We start from the raw sequence: 19400 nt of genomic DNA on the forward strand, positions 1-19400 counted from the left end.
GTCTCGCCAGGGAAGGATGTAGGAGGGCCGTTTGTCTCTGGGAGGCCATGGAAGTGAGGCCCCCCCCCAAGCTGGGATTCTCGAGTCCTAGTCCCAGCGTGGGCACAGGCATAGAGAGATGGCCCGTGCCTTGTTCTGGGGACAAACCCAGGGCTTTGCTGGCTGCCCCTGTGCTGCTGGAGAGAAGGAGAGAGGCTGGAAGCCGGCACAGAAGGGTAAGTGGTTCAGTGAATGCACAGCCCAGAGGGCAGCAGGTGTGGGCTGCAGTTGCATGTGTGATTCAGAACCCTCCCCAGTTTATTATCATCCCATCCGCAGCTCCCAGGGGCTGCCTGTCCCCGGCTGTGGCCGAGCTGCTCGCGTCTCTTACTCTGAGAGGGGGCACTGGGCTCCTCTGCAGGGCTCGGATCATCCAACTTTTTCACTTTCGATTTCTTGGGCTTGGCTTCCAGCGTGGGCTCCTGGTGCTTCTTTTTCTGCTTCTGCCCTGGCAGGAGGCGCTGGATGGAGGGACACATCATTTACAGGCGTACAAAAGACCCAGTAACAGAGCCCCGGCCCTGGAGACCCTACAGTCCACAGGCAGGATTCTGTGCAACCCACTGCAATATAGAACATGCACGAGAGGGCCAGCACCCCTCTGCATGGGGGTGCAGTCTGCATAACTGGAACGCTTCCCGGGACAAGTGGGTCTCCACCGAGCCTCAGAGAGGAGGGGCAGGGCAATAGGAGGACATGAGAAAACCACAGTGGGCAGAACAGAGAGAGGCTGGAGTGGGCATGGGCAGGGAGCAGTGAGGAGAGAAGGGATGTGCAGGGAGGGGAAACTGAGGCGAGAGATCTAGGAGGGAACAGAGCTGCCAGGTGAGTATGAGAAGAATGATGCATCATGAGAGCAGGAGGTTATGCAGGCAGGAGAGGGGCAAAGGGTCCAATACAGAGACAGAGGGAGAGTGCAGAAGATAAAGGAAAAATCAGCCCAGCCCAATCTGTTCAGTATCTGGATCTACCTTCAAAACCAGACACACTCGCCAACTGACTAAGCAGAGATTTTAAAGAAATGCTCCAGTGAAGCACTGGCAAAGGTGAGGGCCAGGGATGAAGGGGCAGATGGAGGGGGCTAACAGAGCATGCAGGGAAGGGACCTAGCTGGCTAGGGAAGAAATCCCTATCCTAGACATCCCCTTCGCTGCTTGAAAAAAGCAGTTTTTCCTTAGTGGGTCCCGCCTTCAGCCCCTAGAGCCCGATTCCCATCTCGCCCAGCCTGGTGTAAATCAGGAGTCGTTCCACTGGGCCTGATTCCCATCAGGAGTAACTCTGCTGAAGTAAACGGAGTTACCCTGATGTAAAAGCAGAGTGAATGAGATCAGAATCATGCCTGATATCTTTCTCCTGTTCTCAGTCCTCTATTCAGCAGTAATATTTTCCCCCTCACAATTTTAAAAAGACGCTGCCCAGCTGGTTCAAAAGTAAAGTTTTGTTGGGGGAAAAAAAAAAGATGATCAAACAATCTTAATACACTGATTTCATCTTTTTTTAAACCTTTCCCCCCTTTCTTAACAAAATGAAAAGCATCGTTGTTCAATAACGTGGATTTCTTTTCATCGTGCCCCTGCACCATCCACAACCCAAGCATTGCCCCGTTGTGCAAGGGCACGGGAGCCAGAGTGAAATGATCTGATCTGAAATGTCAAAAAGGAAACCACCACCACCAAATAAGAGAATCAGATTTTTTTTTAAATTTTAAATAGACTCCAACAAGAAACTGCTAAGCTTGAATTAGTATGCAAACTAGACACCATTAACTTGGGTTTGAATAGAGACTGGGAGTGGCTGGGTCATTACATGAAAGCTTATGCTCTAATAAATTTGTTCGTCTCTGAGGTGCCACAAGTCCTCCTGTTCTTTTTGCGGATACAGACTAACACAGCTGCTACTCTGAAACCTCCATCTTAAACCATTTCAGGGGTTAAAAGAAACACAGGGCCGGACCCCTTGGCTTTTTTTTTTTTTTAATTGGATGTTTAATCTGATAGTGTTCCTTTAAGAGCTAACTATTAACACCTGGATCTTTCCTTCACAGTCATCCTGTCAGCAGGCTAATGTTGAGACATGCCCAGAGACAGGAGCCAGACAAGCCTTTCCTAGCCGTGGATGGTGTCCAGAGAGAGTCACAATCGCCCAAAACTCAAACCAGGCTTCTTTATTACGTTCTATTCCCTGTCTTGTTTCATAGGCAGCCCTATGGATGGGGATGGAACTGCACCGTAGTCACTGTTTTTGTCGTGAATTTTGTGCTGACATAAGGGGAGAGATGGCCAGCCCTAGAGACTGATCGACGTCCTGCTACAGACCATGATCGGGCGCATGCTGCCTTCACGCCCTCCCATCCGGGATCTCCAGAAACCATTCCTAGGCTTGGATGGGCGCTCCCAGGCCACTTCAGACTTTGACCTCTTCGTTGAGATGGACAGTTAGTGTAGGCTGACCAGATAGCAAGTGTGAAAAATCAGGAAGGGGGTGGGGGGTAATGGGAGCCTATATAAGAAAAAGCCCCAAATATCGAGGCTGTTCCTATAAAATTGGGACATCTGGTCACCCTAAGTTAGTGCCAACTGAGGGGGTGATGTCTGTGTTCAGAAACCATCCACTAGAGCCAAAACAGAGCCACTACCTGATGTCACAACCAGCCACTTGGTTACAACACCGCGGAACCCTCTTGGTCACTACCAACCTGCCATGATTTGGACTGGCAGAAACCATCCATAGGGCATTACCATGCCCCCGGGCTACTCGGCCACCTCTGTGCTCTTTCATTGTCTCGCTCAACCTGCTCCAGCGGCAGTTTTGCTGTTGTTGTGATGGGTGGGGATTGGTTTTTAAACAATCCAAAAATATCCTTCCAAGAATTCCTTGGGCCTCGGGGAAACAGCTTCAAAGAACAAACGAAAAATCATATTGGGCCACATTCTTCTAAAAGTTTCTCCTGCCAAAATCATTTTTTTGAAGCCACCCTCCCGCTGAACTTCGTACTTTGCCCGCAAGTCTTTCGGGCGCCTAGAGGGCTGTGTGGATTATGCTTCTTCCATAGTCTTCAGGTCGGAGTTTCCCCAAAATCTGTCCTGCTAGAGAATGGAATTCCTGAGAAGGCAGCATCCGTCGGCTACAGGAGCAGGCCAACTGGCAGTGGGAGTAGTTGCCTCCGGCCCCAGAACCAGCACATCGGAGCAATCTCCCCAGCACAACACAATCATCTCATTACATGTCAAGACCCTGTCCAGAGCCAATATGATACAGAGGAGAGTGACGAGGGGCTGCTGGCCAAGAGCCCAGAGTGCTGATGACTCAACCTTCTGGAGAGTTGATGCAGGTCAGTCTCTGGGGTTTAGTGATCACAGTGTCACTAGCTGTTGAAATGCCCAGAGTAAATTGGAAAGGGAGCGCTGCAGCCTTCCCACTCCCACTGGTGTAAGTCAGGAGAGATTCTCCGGAGCCGAGGGAGTTACCTCAGTGTAAAAGTGGTGGTAACAGGCTCAAAGGGATGGGATATGCCGTCACGGGATGGGCCAGACAATTTGTGATGTGATGAAGGCGAAGACTATAACAGGGTTCAAAAAAGAACTAGATAAGTTCATGGAGGATAGGTCTGTTAATGGCAGGGATGCTGTCCCTAAGCTCTGATTGCCAGAAGGTGGGAATGGGCAACAGGGGCTGGATCACTTGATGATAACCTGTTCTGTTCATTCCCTCTGGGGCACCCGGCATTGGCCAGTATCGGACGACAGGACACTGGGCTAGATGGACCTTTGGTCTGACCCAAGATGGCTGTTTGTTCTTATGGGGAAAGAGTGAAGAATTAAGCCAATGGATGGGGCTTGGCTACAGGTGAAACGTGTCTCTGCTCAACTCCAGAACTGTTAGGCTGGGCAGACCAGAAGCCCGTCTAGCTCAGTATCATGTCTCTGACAATGGTCAGAACCAGCTGTTTGGAAGAAGATGTAAGAACCCTGCAGGAGGCAGGGCCGGGATAACATGCCCGCAGCACTGGTCTCTAAGAGGTTGGCACCTCTAAAGCATGAAGTTGAATATCCCTTCCAAAATTTGACAATTACAGAATCATCGAAATGCGGGGCTGGAAGGGATCTCAAGAAGCCTACTCCAGCCTGCTGCGCTGAGGTGGGACCAAGTAAACCTAGACCAGCCCTGACAGGGGTTTGTCCAACCTGGTCTTAGAAACCTCCAATGACAGGGATTCCACACCCTCCCTTAAAAGCCTATTTCAGAGCTTAAACTACCCTGCCAGTGAGCAAGCTTTTCCTAATAACTAACCTAAATCTCCCCTGCTGCCGATTAAGCCCGTTACTTCTTGTCCTACCTTCAGTGGATGTGGAGAACAATTGCTCCCTGTCCTATTTATAACAGCCCTTAGCATATTTGAAGACCGTTATCAGGTCCCGTCCCCCGCCTCAGTCTTCTGACCATGCCCACTTTAACCTTTCCTCACAGGTCAGGTTTTCTAAACCTTTTGTCGCTCTCCTCTGGACCCTCTCCAATTTGTCCGCATCTTCCCTGAAGTGCGGCACCCAGAACCGGACCCAGGACTCCAGCTGACGCCTCGCCAGTGCCAAGTACAGTGGGATAGCTGTAACACTGCGTATTCCTGATATCGATGTAAATAGCCAACTCCTTCTCTGAGCAGAGACAAGAGCAATAGAGGCTGAGGGGGGTTCATTAAAGGTGCAGAGAGTGATAAGGAAACAGGTTTGTGAAAGGAATTGGAGATCTCACAGCAGTTCCTAGTGGTCTCCACAGCTCAAAACACACCAGCTGGCCCTGGTTTGCCGGCACTCTCAGCAGAGAAGCCAAGGAATAAATGGCTTCTGAAGAATATGCTCCCCTCTGCAGTCCCTCCAGGTGCACACAGGCACCTTGGTGGTAGAAGTTTGCAACTCTGGGACCTGTGCTGTGCCTACTCTGGGGATAAAGGGAGGGTTTCGGTCTGCAGGGCTGGCAATACCTTTGCTTTAAAATAAAAATTACAACAGGAGAAGGGGACGAGGGGGTTTAGTCACATGGGCCATTGAAATGAATGGGAGCTGTGTGTCTAAGTCCCTGTGTCAGTGCTGAAACTCTCAGCCCAGCAGCTGAAAGCTTCTGAGGGTAGAATGCGCCTCATGTCCAGTTGCTAGCGATGGCTATCTCCCTCCCCAAGAGAGGGCAGCACAGAACCGGGTCCGAGCCTAAACTCGGCTCCAAACCTCGCCCAGCTCCCGGGGACGCCTGGCTCCGGATGTAAAAGCTCAGGCCCTTCTCTAACTAAACACCAAAATGACGGAGCAGGGAGCGGCTGCTGAGAGATGCTTACTCATGGCAGAGTCTGTATCGCGTCCATCACAGTAGGCGCTGGGTGCGTTCCCAGAACAAAACAAAACCAGTGTTGCCCCAAAGCCAAGCCAGTCCCTGCCTCTGCACTGCACCTGCTAGCAAAATAATACTGGTGTGTGAAGCACGCACTGCATGTGTGTCTGGGCACCCCTCCAGCGGCACAGATTTACAGTTTTTGGGAACCAACAGGGCTTGACTGCCAGGGAAGGACTCTTTGGAGAAGGGAATGTTCTGGCTTTCGTTCTAATCACAGGCCTGTTGTTTCTTTGCTCATCTGGCTATCGCAGCACTAACAGCTTTCTGCCCTTCTGTCTTGCCCTCTCTGAGGATCTCCGAGCTCTTTACAAACAGCTTCACCTTCTAATGCAGGCATTACTTCACACATGGGACTAAACGAAGAGTTAATGAGCCTACAGATGTGGTCACCCCATCTCAATAAAAAATATATTGGAATTGGAAAAGTTTCAGAAAAGGACAACAAAAATGATTAGGGGTCTGGAACAGCTTCCGTATGAGGAGAGATTAATAAGACCGGGACTTTTCAGCTTGGAAAAGAGACTACTATGGGGGGATATGATAGAAGTCTATAAAGTCATAACCAGCGTGGAGAAAGTAAATAAGGAAGTTAGTTATTTACTCCTTCTCATAACCAGGGGTCAGCAAATGAAATGAATAGGCAGCAGGTTTAAAACAAACAAAAGGAAGTGTTTCTTCACACAACGCAAAGTCAACCTGTGGAACGCTTTGCCAGAGGATGTAGTGAAAGCCAAGATTATAACAGGGTTCGAAAAAAACTCGATAAATTCATGGAGGACAGGTCCATCCATGGCTATTAGGCAGGATGAGCAGTGATGGTGTCCCTCACCTCTGTTTGCCAGAAGCTGGGAATGGGCGACAGGGGATGGATCACTTGATGATTCCCTGTTCTGTTCATTCCCTCTGGGGCACCTGGCATTAGCCACTGTCGGATGACAGGATACTGGGCTAGATGGACCTTTGGTTTGACCCAGTATGGCCTTTCTTATGTTCTTTCAGCACGTGGCAGATTCAGAAACAGAACCCAGGAATCCTGGCTCATGTTCTCTTCTGCTCCCTGCAACTAAGCTATGTGTCTGTAGTGACAGGGTCTTCATTTGTGTTACCTCTATCAAGGGCACAACATTTTAAAAACCATAGAAACAAATTTTGGATGGAAAACCCTTTGGCCTGTCAACCTAACTGAGTCTCTGTTTCACAGAAGGACAGCCGCACCTCTCCCCCCATGTAGCCAGAGATGTTGGGAGTTTGAGGTAATTCTCCATTCTTGCCTTAAGTTCTCAGCTTCTACAATTCTTTGCAGATTTGTTGTATGCAGTGTTGCTGTAGCTGTGTTGGTCCCAACAGGACACGAGAGAGACAAGGTGGGTGTGGTGATATCTTTGATTGGACCGACTTCTGTTAATGAGAGAGACACGCTTTCAAGCTCACACAGAGCTCTTCTTCAGGTTTTTTCAGATTCTTGCCGGTTAGTTGACAGTTCAGCGAGCTTTCTTCTCAGAGAAAGAGCCTCTCCAGATATGTAATCTAATCTCATGTCACCCAGGTCTCAGAGCAGGTGGTCTTCTCTCTTCTTCTGGTTCAACATGTGGGTCCTTAGGAATATAGGAACTACCTGACTTGATCAGACCACCTAGCTCAGGACCCTGGCTCCAACACTGGCCAGCACCAGCTGCCTCAGAGAAAGGCGCAAGAAACCCTAAAGTGGGCAGTTATGGGATAACCTGCCCCTAGGGGAAGTTTCCTCCTGACCCCCAATGGTTAGAGGTTGGCCTGGGCCCTGAAGCAGGAGGGTTATAGCCATTCCAAAACTATTTTAAATCTAAATAGCCTCATTACCCATACAACCATCCAGTCCTTCTTTGAAGCCTGCTAAGCTCCAGGCCTAGGTATCTGCATACCTGTTGGCTTGCCAGGTGGGTCCAAATTCAGGCCTTTCTTCGTCAAACATTCCCTTTGCCCCAAACTTTGCTGCCATTCACCAAGGTGTCACCAAATTTAAACAACAACAGAGGTTGGCCCAAGCTGCAGAGTTTGGGCCTGTATCAGAACGTCCCCGAAGCTCAGGTGGGTTTGATCCGGGGTTTCAGCCCAACCTGCTAGACAGTACGATGGTGCTGGCACCAGAACAGTCCCAAATCTGAGGAGGGGGCATCTGGATCTGTGGGCTGGTTCTTACCCACCTCTAAAATAACAGTTTTGAAACAATGGTTTGTAAAGCAGAATGACTTACCACCGAGTGGCCCAATGAATGGAAGCAAAGGGGGGAAAAAAGAGAAAAGGCAGTTAGTAAACAGCCAGGGGAAGGGAGGCGGAGAGATCACTAGCTAGGGGATACAGAGTATGGTGTACTCAGGTTCCATCTGCATCCAGGGCTCCATGGAGGTCTGTAGGTGGTACGGTACCAGCTGATAAGGTGTTGTAGCTGGTCCTGCCAAGGCACCATTCGTGTCAGGAGAGAAGAAGATCGGAATGCATCCTCAGCCTCGCCTGATAAAGCTCTTTCACCTACACGGCATCTGGGGGAGAAGAGATAACTTCCCTGGGAAGGGCGTTTCAGCCACTCACTCGACCAGGATGCTCTCTCAGGTGCGTTCCATGTATTGTAACAAACACAGCCACCATCTGGGTGTTACAGGTGAGCGTGGGAGGCCACCTCTTGGGAGGAGACCAGGCTAGGGCTGTGCAAGCAGCAGGGGTGAACATGGCGCCCCCTGTGGGCATCAGTGTTGGGGCTGGGGGCAGCAGCTGGGAAGGGAGTGTTTCTTTTTCAAACAGGAAGACGCTAGAAGGGGAGAGAGCCAAGAAAGTCCTGATGGGGCAAAGGAGGGCTGAAGAATAGAGAGCCATCATGCACGCTGGCCAATTCACACCCCTCCTCTAAAACAGCAAAGCACCGCTCTGCATGGGCTGGCCAGGCTCATGTCACACATTCCCCCAGGCCCAGCATAATCACGGTGCCCCGACATCAGTCTACAGCGGAGACTGTGAAGGAGGCGTCTTGCTTCACAGCCAGGGAGTGACAGGAGGAGCCTGTGCTAAAGACGACTGGGGTCCTGTGGAAAACTGGTGGCAGGTAAAGAGATTTCAGTGACTCCAAGGTGTCCAGAAATAGCTTGTGAGAACCAGTTCCTCTGAGATTAAGGTCACCCAGAGCCAGAGCACAGAGGAAGCAGATGGATTAGATGTACCACACCTAATCCCATTGAGCCGGGGCTATAAATAATGAGGATTAATCAGATAAACACCACATGGCTTGCCAATTAGCTAGATAATAAACGTTTGGGAGGTAGGTGCTGATTTAGAGCCCGCTGCCTGGTGCAAGGTGATGTAAATAACACTGGCTGAAGCCTCTCGCTGGATTGCTGGTATATTCACCATTAGATCAAATCACCTTTCCTGTCCCCACCTACAAGCTGTGCTCCAGCGGTTTCATTCTGAGCTATTATTCTGTGCTGCTGTGTGGGCTGGGGCTAAGTATAAATTGATACCGAAACGAAAAAGGAAACAGAGTAGGTCTGAGTCACTTCAATGAAATAGCGCCATATTGTGATAATTAACGATCTGCTGGGATATTTTGCAAGAGAAGGGGTGTGACCTCCACTGCCCTGGCCAGATTGCATCGTTTAGTCTGCCTCCCTACTTTCCCCTGCAGCTTCAACGGGCTACTGGTTTCTCCTTCCTCAAACTGCCATGTGTTGTTGCTGCGTGCTGCTAAACAGCAGATGTCTTGCACCCCAGAGGTGGCCGCCCTTGAAGGATGTGCAAAGTAATTTGTGCTCCAACTATTTCTGTAGCTCTCATGGTGAGGACATTATTATCCAGACTACTGAGAAGATAAGGCCTTTGTGCTCCTAGTTTTCATTCCAGAGAGTTTATACATATGCAATTCACTTATTTAAAAAAAGATTTTGATGGACAGAAACTCTTCTAGCTCCATCCGGATGAAAATTGGAAGATCACAGTCACATCCTAATGAGAAAAGCAGCTCCCTGTCCGTCTTTGCTCTATCAACCACGGCATCGAGTTCCAACAGAAGAGGAGATTTTGGTAGGCAGAATGCAATTACCTTCATCGGAATAAGACCTTCCAGGCTAAGTTTCAGCTGTAAACCAACTGTTACGAACCGCTGGGGAAAGGAGCGTGTTGTCACAGAAATACCGACAGACCTGTACGCACCTGAATGGGGCTGCCAGCTGCTGCTGCCATGGATCAGAAACCGTTCCACCCACTGAGGAGTCATGTATATATTAGCCCAGACCTTGAGATAGGCGCACTGAGCGTTCACTGACAACCAAATTCATTCTCGGGCACAGAGGGCGTCTGCCTCTCAGGTGGGCCTGCTCTCCCAGACCTCTAGTGTGTTTTAGCTGTGAACACCCCTGATGCTCTGAGAAGAGGCCTCTGTGTCTAAGTCAGTTGCGTGACACATGTGAAGTGACAGAGGAGCAATAGCACATCATTTCGAGACACACAAGGTCCATGCAATTCCTTTAGCTCCCCCCCGAGATTGTTCTGACATCCCCAGTCTTTTAAGCCAGCCCATCTCACGTTCCTAACTGTGCTGAGACATGTCTCCTGACCTACCGTACGACCATTTGATTTCTGTCCATCAAATTCTTTTCCTTTTTAAACAAACCTGAATTTCCCCATGGCATCTCTATTCATTGGTCTGCCCTGTCGGTTGTAGGAGCCTTCATCTGTGCAGAGATGGAAACCTGTTTCTCTTTATGGCATCAGCTCGCTCATTTCAAACCTCACCTGAAAAATCTTCTGCTCTTCCTAAGACCTCTTACACAGCAGGGGAGGGGGAGCTAATTAACCTGGTGCCTTCACACGCTAAAGCATTTTGGGGACATGCACTTTGTATGAAAGAGGATTCTTCTTGTTTGTTACTGCAGTAGTGGCTGGAGCCCCCATTCTGCCAGGCCCTGTACAAACAAGGCTGTATCAGAGAGTCCCACTGAGAATTCAGGTTTCAGAGTAGCAGCCGTGTTAGTCTGTATTCGCAAAAAGAAAGGGAGGACTTGTGGCACCTTAGAGACTAACAAATTTATTTGAGCATAAGCTTTCGTGAGCTACAGCTCACTTCATCTGATGCATCCACTGAATGCAGACAGGGACTGGGCCGGCTCAGCAGGATTGGCTGACGTGATGGTAGAGACAGGTCTACACCCTTGCTGGAGCTGCACCGGTGGGGATTTCTGGGTCGGCGTTTGCCTAATGTAGCATTTTAGTTAGACCTCTTAGGTCCTTTGGTCTGGCTTGTTGTAATAGTTTAAGATTCATCAATTTTCCATACCCTTTTGTGACTCCTGACTTAAAAAATCAAGAAAAACCCTTCCCCTGAGGATTTCACACCACTCTAAAGAAGCCTGCAAGGTAAGGAAGGATCGGTCCTTCTATTGTGCAGATGGGGAAACTGAGGCATGGAGCAAGGACGTGACTTGCCCCAGGCTACGCACCACATCAGTGTCAGAGCTGGGGCTAGAACTCCATCTTGACTCCTAATCTCTAACCCTTAGAGAACATCTCTGGCTCACCCTATAAATATATAAAACCACCCAAATATTTGGGTTTATAAAGTGGCTCCTGGGAAACGAAGGGGCGTATTTTCCCCACTGACCCTTACCTTTCCCATGGACATTTTTAGATAGGTCTTGATTAATTTTAGCTTGCTGAAACTCCCTTCGTTAGCAGCCACGGTTACAGGAAGACAGCAACACACGCGGTGCTATTTCTGTGTTAGGGAAACTCACATCTAAAGACCTTTTGCTAAAGTAGCTAAGGAGATCGATGGGCATTTTCATTTCCAAGTCATCCATAAAGATTCACCGGCAACACCCGGTGAAGTGCTCAATCTCGTTCTCAAAACTCAGTTTAAATCTCAGGGTAGCTGCTTGCTAAGTTTCAAGCATGCCTTTCTAGGGCTTCACTCATGAGACTTCCCAGTTTCTTGCTCATACTTCTCCACCTCCACTGTACTTAGGCCTCCTCTCATCCAGTTGTGTTAATACTGTGTGTAAGACAGGGTTTATTCCCCCCCACCCACCCACCCCACTGTTGCTCACACGTTCTTGTCAACTGCTAGAAATGGCCCACCTTGATTATCACTACATAAGGTTTTTTCTCTCTCCTGCTGGTATTAGCTCACCTTACCTGATCACTCTCGTTACAGTGTGTATGGTAACACCCATTGTTTCATGTTCTCTGTGTATATAAAATCTCCCCACTGTATTTTCCACTGCATGCATCCCATGAAGTGAGCTGTAGCTCACGAAAGCTTATGCTCAAATAAATGTGTTAGTCTCTAAGGTGCCACAAGTACTCCTTTTCTTTTTAAGACAGGGTAGGAAACCTTGCATCCAAAAACTGTTTCGGGCTCTGATGAGCTTTCGTCCTTTGCAAGTTTGCCTGGAATTACTCTCCTCACCTCTCTCTTTGAGCTGCATGGATATTCCTAACGTTTCAGTCTGCGAAGCAGCAGCTCCCATCCTTACACCTAACAAACCCAGAAAACCTTAATTCCAATAAAGACTCTCGAAGGCCAACAAGTAAACCACAAGTCATTCGCACACCAAGGTCTGGTCTCTACCATTTTTGCTCACAACATTAATTTTTGGTAAGATAGCAAACCACATCTCACCCGCGACAAGAAACCAAAATCCTGCAATGGTGGTTTGTAAGCAATCAGCTTCCGACTTAAGTTCTGCCATAAGATTGCGACCAGCTTTGTTCTCATCTAAAGTGGCGAGAACACCCTCGACCTGATCTTGTAGCAGACAGACTGCCTCGATCCTTGCTGACCATCTGGTTGTGCTTTGGCACTTTAATATAATGCTAATATGTTTTTTCAACATTTCCCTGCAATGAACAGAAGCGGCAAACAGGGTCTACAATCTTTGAACGATTCCACAAAAATAGGACAACTTGGGGAACACCTGCTGACCAAGATTCAGTGAGCGGGCAGCATGTGGGATGAAAGATGTGGACTGATTTCCCGGCTGAATTAGATTTTGAACACCTTTGTATGCTGAAGCCAGGTGAGCTCTGTTGCCGTAGTTTTGTCCCCAGCAATCAGTCATATCTAAACCATATTTTTTCAGTTTCTCTAAAATAACCTCAGTAATCATAGAACCATAGAATATCAGGGTTGGAAGGGACCTCCGGAGGTCATCTAGTCCAACCCCCTGCTCAAAGCAGGACCAATCCCCAACTAAATTATCCCAGCCAGGGCTTTGTCAAGCCTGACCTTAAAAATCGCTAAGGAAGGAGATTCCACCACCTCCACAGGTAACACATTCCAGTGCTTCACCACCCTCCTAGCGATAAATTTTTTCCTAATATCCAACCTAAACCTCCCCCACTACAACTTGAGACTATTGCTCCTTGTTCTGTCATCTGCCACCACTGAGAACAGTCTAGATCCATCCTCTTTGGAACCCCCTTTCAGGTAGTTGAAAGCAGCTATCAAATCCCCCCTATTCTTCTCTTCTGCAGACTAAATAATCCCATTTCCCTCAGCCTTTCCTCATAAGTCATGTGCTCCAGCCCCCAAATCATTTTTGTTGCCCTCCGCTGGACTCTTTCCAATTTTTCCACATCCTTCTTGTAGTGTGGGGCCCAAAACTGGACACAGTACTCCAGATGAGGCCTCACCAATGCTGAATAGAAGGGAATGATCACGTCCCTCGATCTTCTGGCAATGCTCCTACTTATACAGCCCAAAATGCCGTTAGCCTTCTTGGCAACAAGGGCACGCTGTTGACTCATATCCAGCTTCTCGTCCACTGTAACCCCTAGGTCCTTTTCTGCAGAACTGCTGCCTAGCCCCTCAGTCCCTAGTCTGTAGCAGTGCATGGGATTCTTCCTTCCTAAGTGCAGAACTCTGCACTTGTCCTTATTGAACCTCATCAGATTTCTTTTGGTCCAATCTTCTAATTTGTCTAGGTCCCTCTGTATCCTATCCCTACCCTCCAGCGTATCTACCTCTCCTCCCAGTTTAGTGTCATCTGCAAACTTGCAGAGGGTGCAATCCACTCCATCTTCCAGATCATTAATGAAGATATTGAACAAAACTGGCCCCAGGACCGACTCTTCGGGCACTCCGCTTGATACCAGCTGCCAACTAGACATGGAGCCATTGATCACTACACACTGAGCCCAATGATCTAGCTAGCTTTCTATCCACCTTATAGTCCATTCATCCAGCCCATACTTCTTTAATACGCTGCCCTGCTTTGGCGTGGAGAGCAATGAAATCTGCGAAGCATTAAAGAGGGCTCTGAATGGTCCATTTGGGGCACTTGTTGGAAGGAAAGAGCAAAAACCAAAACAAAACATGGGGTCCTGTACATGCCTGGTTCTACTGGAACCATTTGAACCCCCGTTCACATGGGCCTGCTCAGGCCCCAAGTTCAGAGCTGGACAAGAATTTAGCCAAAGTCTTGGCTGCAGGTAGTGTAGGGGAATCAACTGGGGCCACACTGTGCATGGGTGTGTTTGGGTAGAACCTGCTAGTACAGACTCCAGAGAGGGCAGCGTGTCATTCCCAGAACTCACCGTTAGTTCTAAGAGCCTCATATACAAACACAACTGCTTTATCAAAGCACAAGAGACTGGAGAGTCCCTCAGTTCTGGGCTCACAACCCATACCCACAGTTTAGCCCATCTCTGCAAAGCACCTTCTCAGTCACAATTATCTTCCCAGCCCTGCCAGCAACCTCAGTCCAGGAACACAAATCGGTACCCGAAACAGACGGCATGTCTGAATCTCCTGCATTCTCATCAGCTACTCTCTGAAACTGTGTGAGATACTGCTGTGATGGGAGCCATAGGAAAACCTAAGGCAGGCAGATGTACAGGGGCTTAGCGTTAGGCAGGAGAAGAGTGGGAAGATTCTCTTACCTGCTTGTTAAGTTTCTGCTTCTGGGGGCTCCCAGGTTCCTCAGTCACACTGTGGAGGGGAAACAGTGCAATGAGATGAAGGCCTGTGTCTCCAAAAGCCACAGTGACTTTGCGTGGCTCCATTTTCGAGGGCCCACCTGGAGTGGCCTTAAAGGCCGTACTTAATTTGTGCCAGGGCTTGGCAGTTCATAGCCCCAGCACCTCTGGGCTTGGCAGTTCATAGCCCCGGCACCTCTGGGCTTGTGGCATCAGTTATAGATGTAAAAAAATTGCTTGAGCCCCGGCACTGCTTTCATTACAAATTAAGCACTGCTTAAAGGGGCTTGATTGTCAGTGGATGGATGCTCCGTGCTGTCTGATACAGCATGCCTCAAGCTGGGCTCCCAACAGTGGAAGCAGCCAAAGTCACCAGTCCTGTTAGAAAATCGTGGTGAGGGAAACAAACTTTGACCCTTAGGTTTACATCAATCCCAGCTGAGAGAGAGGGAATCCACTGCCCGCTCCCACTCCCCCGGACACTCCCTGCCCACCTCTTTCTTCTCTGGGGGCTAGAGGGAATACACCTCTGTACCCAGAGAGCATTCTGCAGACTGGCATATTACAGGTCACTAACACAGGATCTCTGAGCAAGAGGTGGACAAGCCACAGAGGCACCCTGTGTGCCCTAAGTTGCCACATGCTGTTTCCTATCTCCTTTATTTCCCACGGGTCTCAGTTCCCATTCCCATCCTTGCCTGGTCTTCCGGCTGCTCCCAGGACCTGTGGCTGTTTGTCACGGTAACAGAGAATTTGGGAACATTTACAATAGAAGAACCAGCAAATGGACCCCTAGCAAACCCAGCTGCGCAACAAGGCAGTTCAAGGACATGCAGAACAGCTGCACCAGCTGTTAAGGCTCGGGGGGGGGAGAGGGAGAGAGATTCTGCTTCTAGTTTATCCCAGAAAGTCCTAATGCTGCTCAGAGCTGGAGATGTGGAGTGGGGTGGGTGATGGCAGACGCCAACGTCCTCTGGAGAGGTGACCCTCTCATTCCAGCAGATGGCACTGCAGCCTGTCAATGTAGCTAGTAATGTTTATTGTTAAATACACATACATGCATGCACACACACAACAGTGGCTGTTGGGAGAAGGGATCCTTTGGTAGGCTTGTGGCCCAGTGATCAGGCAGAGGAACCCCTGGTGGCATGTTTTCATGCATTTTCAGACCAGCAGGGATCAACCAGTCTGCCCTCCTGCCTAACCCAGGCCAGAGAATGTCACCAAGTTCTGGCTGAGCCAGAGCAGATCATTTAGAAAGAGACACCCAGCCTGGATTTAAACACCCTGCCCCATCCCCGAGTAAGATATTCCAGGGGTTAATTACCTTCACTGGTAAAATAATCAATACCTAGATACAAATTGCACCTTGTATCTAATCTGAATTTGTCTAGCTTCAACTTCCAGCCATTGGATCATTGTCTGCAAGATTCAGAAAGCTTCTCTCCCGTTAGGTACTTACAGACAGTGATCAGGTCTCCTCTGAAGCTACCCCTTTGTTAAGCTAAATGGATTGAGCTTCTTTAGTCTCGCTGCAAAGGCAGGTTTTCCAGACCTCAGTCGTTCTTGTAGGGTTTTGTTTTTTTTTGGTCCTGAATCTGTCAACATCCTTTTTGAATTGTGACCATCCTTCCAGCCAAGGATGGACAGAACCCCTTTCGGAGCCTGGGAATGCCAGAGGGGGTGGTGCTGATCCCTGAGAAACTTCTCTGTCATCGCTGGCCCAGGAACGGATGTTCGGATCTCTGACATGGCAGGCGATAGCTGACCTTTGGTCCTTTCCGGCCCATTGTGGCTGATGGAGATGGTGAATGGCAGATTACTGGCTTCACTCCCTCCTGGGTTTTGGAGGAAGCATCTGTTTGCAGTCTCACAGATTGCTGCTCGTTTTGGAATGGACTAGGAAGCACCAGCTGGCCCAAGAAAATTCTGCAGGCCTCTCGTCTAACTCAGATGTCTGGAGCCCATCAGAGCCCAGTTTCCTGGGGGACATATAGGAGTCCAAGGAATATGTTGGCTAGGGCAGCAACAAAGAACTGGGTTCAGTAATCGGACTCACATGTCCAGAGCGTGCCAGTGACTCGGAGGGTGTACCCTGGGGGTGCGTAGGGGCTCGGGTACTAGCTCCATGCTCCCAGGTACAGCCAGCCTCTCTGGTAGGCGAGCCTGATGACAAAGATCCCTCAGCACAGTGTTTGCACGCAGCCAGCCCCAACAAACCCCTCCGAAACAGGAGACCCCTGGAGCAGGCTCCCGCCCCCAACCCCCTCCATGAGCAGCTCCCGTTCTTCACTCTTTGTTCAACAGATTCTGCCTGCTTACAGGCAGGAGGGTTTCCCGTAAGAACAGGGCAAGTTTAGTCGAAACCAAAACCTTTCCTCGGAGATTTCAATGAAAATTTCGATGGGCCCAAAGTCGATAAAGTTGATACAAAACGTGTTTATCGTTTCGGTTCATTCCGTTTAGACTAAATTTGAATATGAATAATAATATGATTATATATATCATACAGCATCCTGTTTTGACATGATTGAAAATAAACCTTTTGATGGCCCTGAATTGACGTATTTTAGAATTTTCGTTCTCTGGCCAATTTCATCTCGTTCTTCCGATTCCAGATGAATAGCCCCTCCCCCCAAAATATTGAAATTTCCCAGGGAATGGAAGTTTCCCTCTCTGGACACTCTAGGTCTTCTGACTGATGACTGTAGAGTATCCCTCCCCACAGGAGAAAGTGGGATGGCATCTCCCCAGAGCAAGAATGAGGTACACTGATAGATTGTGGGGGAACCCTAAAATGGTAGGCTCCCATTGGGGTGCATGGGAAAGCCTCTCTCGTCTTCCATAAGCTTTGGATGAGGCCCTGAATGAACATGGAGAGACTGGTTTCCTGGAGAGCAAGGTTCGTCCAGATCAGGGGTAGGGTCTACGCTAGGGAGACGTCTGTTTGACCGAGGCAATGCTCCCTGACTGCTCAGGGGTACAGAAGCGCCGAGGCTAGAAACCCAGGCTGCAGTATTCCGCTGTGACCCTGGAGCCTGATCTGCAGACAAACACTAACCCCCCGCACCTTCTCCCTCCAACCAGGACCATGTCAAATGTGTGTGAGTAGCCAGGGGCAGAAGGAACCGAACACTCACCTGTCTGAGGTCCACACCTCATGCAGGATCTCCGACTGGAGGGGCATGGCAAGCTGCTGGCAGGGCTTTGACTCACAGGGAAGCGAGGCTGGCCCCAGACCTGGAGCACAGAGTCACCTTATTGGCAGGTGTGAGGCTGGAGCGCTCCCTTCTCCTCGCCCTGATGTTCTTCCTCTCCGGCACAGACTTGAAAACACCGCACACAGACAGGGGCGGGATTTTAAATGCAAGACATGACCAGCTACAGAGTTGACCCTGTCTGGCTAGGGAATCCCTGCTCTGGCTTGCCCATTAATCTGCTCCAGCCTCACAACATTTGCTTATTTCGATGAAGTCGATTAGCCGGTCAAATTCATTTTCTCTGTTACCCACCAGCACTACAGCGGCCCAGCCTTCAGCGCAGGCAGCTCTGTGTAGTGCTTCGGTGGCTGCGGAGAGGCGGAGAGCCACAGAGAGGATTAACTTTTATTTCTCTTGAAACTCGGTAATAGGATTTCTAGGGCTCATGGCCAGGCAGCCAGGCCTCCGGGGAGATTCTATAGAACGCAGCAGCTGTTACAGCAATTCATTCAAACAGGGGCCAAGAGAGCTTGATGGATCCCACGCTATACCGCTGTGCCTCTGGATGAGCGAGTGTAAAATGCACAGAGAGAGAGAGAGACACACACACACACAGAGTGTGCGCGTACACAGTTAGTGGGTGCGAGTGCACAGCACACAGATCATTTCAATGGCACCTCTCTGTGCTGAACGAAAGCTGGAGCAGGGCACAGTGTGGCCCACGCCAGGCTGGGATGGAAAGAGAAGGGAGCTAAAGCCGGATACATGATCAGCTATAGAAGCAGGGCCATTCACAGGGGATAAGTCCCTGTGGGTTTGTCTCCGCTGCGATCCGAGGTGTGACTGCAGCATGCGTAGTACCAGACTAGCCTTCATCTTGCTAGCTCCACGGCTAGCTGTACAAGCCTACGAGGGATCCCTGGATACGTGCTGGAGCAGCAGCAGCAGGGAAGGGAAAGCACCACAGGCTGGCTGCGTAGATTTTAAGGCCAGAGGGCCCATTCTGAACATGTCTGAGCTCCTGCATCGGGCTCATCATTTCCCGGAGTTACTGCGGTGCGACAGAGAGTCCGGTCTGCCTCCCCATTGACTCACACCGTATAAACCGCTGACAATCAATGGCATTCCACCAGTACGAAACCCGTGCGAGAGGCAAACCAGGCCTAGGATCTCTTTGGGTCAGTTATGCCTCGCCCTCTCTGGCATCACAGAACACCACACCTCCCCCCCCCCCAATCTCCATATGCCCACACTGCAAGCGGAGGTGTGCCCGCAGCACACGCAGACATATCCAAGCCTGGCTTCCATCTAGCGTGGCGACCTGCAGACAAAGCCCTCAGCATCGCTGGGTCGTCGGCACTAATGATTCCACCCACGTGGCCCCTCCCTCCCCTCATTTTGGTGGCCTGATGCCATCGACATGGGCAGGTTCATCTTAAACACAAGCAGGCAGCAGGGGATTGGGCAAGCTATTCTGGGCACTCCAGACCCACATCGCTCAGCCTCTGAGACAAGGGATTTCAACCCTGATCTGCTTAGGAGAAACAATCTGACTGAGCTGGGCTCCTGATGTAACCGCCCTGCCGGCCTAGAATTGCTGTGGAAGACAATATTCCGGGGCCTGATCCTGCACTGACTTACCCCAGTTCTTAGGGGAGTCGAGTCTGACTGGCGTGCACAACTTGCACGAGATATAGCATCGGGGCTACGACAAACTGTATCTTCAGCTGCTTTCCAGCGTCAAACCCCACGGGCCAGGGGCTCGGTTCTGCGTAGCTAATCCCTTCACCTAACTATGCCACGCTCAGCACTTCGCATATTCAGCCCCCGCTTTCC

At 49.8% G+C, this 19400-nt stretch overlaps 1 protein-coding gene across 2 annotated transcripts in view; it reads right to left on the bottom strand.

Annotated features, from left to right (window-relative positions):
• Positions 1-17928, bottom strand: part of TULP1 (TUB like protein 1) — a 34060-nt gene extending 16132 nt beyond the window's left edge. Inside the window, exons 1-3 of one of the 2 annotated variants that reach the window (XM_074935876.1) lie at positions 17505-17928; positions 14329-14377; positions 371-482 (exon numbers count right to left, since the gene is read on the bottom strand). In XM_074935876.1, coding sequence (XP_074791977.1) covers positions 371-482; positions 14329-14377; positions 17505-17551 — 208 coding nt within the window. In that variant the 5' untranslated portion in view covers positions 17552-17928. Of the gene's footprint in view, positions 1-370; positions 501-14328; positions 14378-17504 lie in introns of both variants that reach the window. The other variant, XM_074935875.1, reaches the window with a different exon arrangement.
• Between the last annotated feature and the right edge of the window lie 1472 nt (positions 17929-19400).

Source organism: Natator depressus, chromosome 21 (genome assembly GCF_965152275.1).
Source record: "Natator depressus isolate rNatDep1 chromosome 21, rNatDep2.hap1, whole genome shotgun sequence".
In the NCBI taxonomy this organism is placed as follows: domain Eukaryota; kingdom Metazoa; phylum Chordata; order Testudines; family Cheloniidae; genus Natator; species Natator depressus.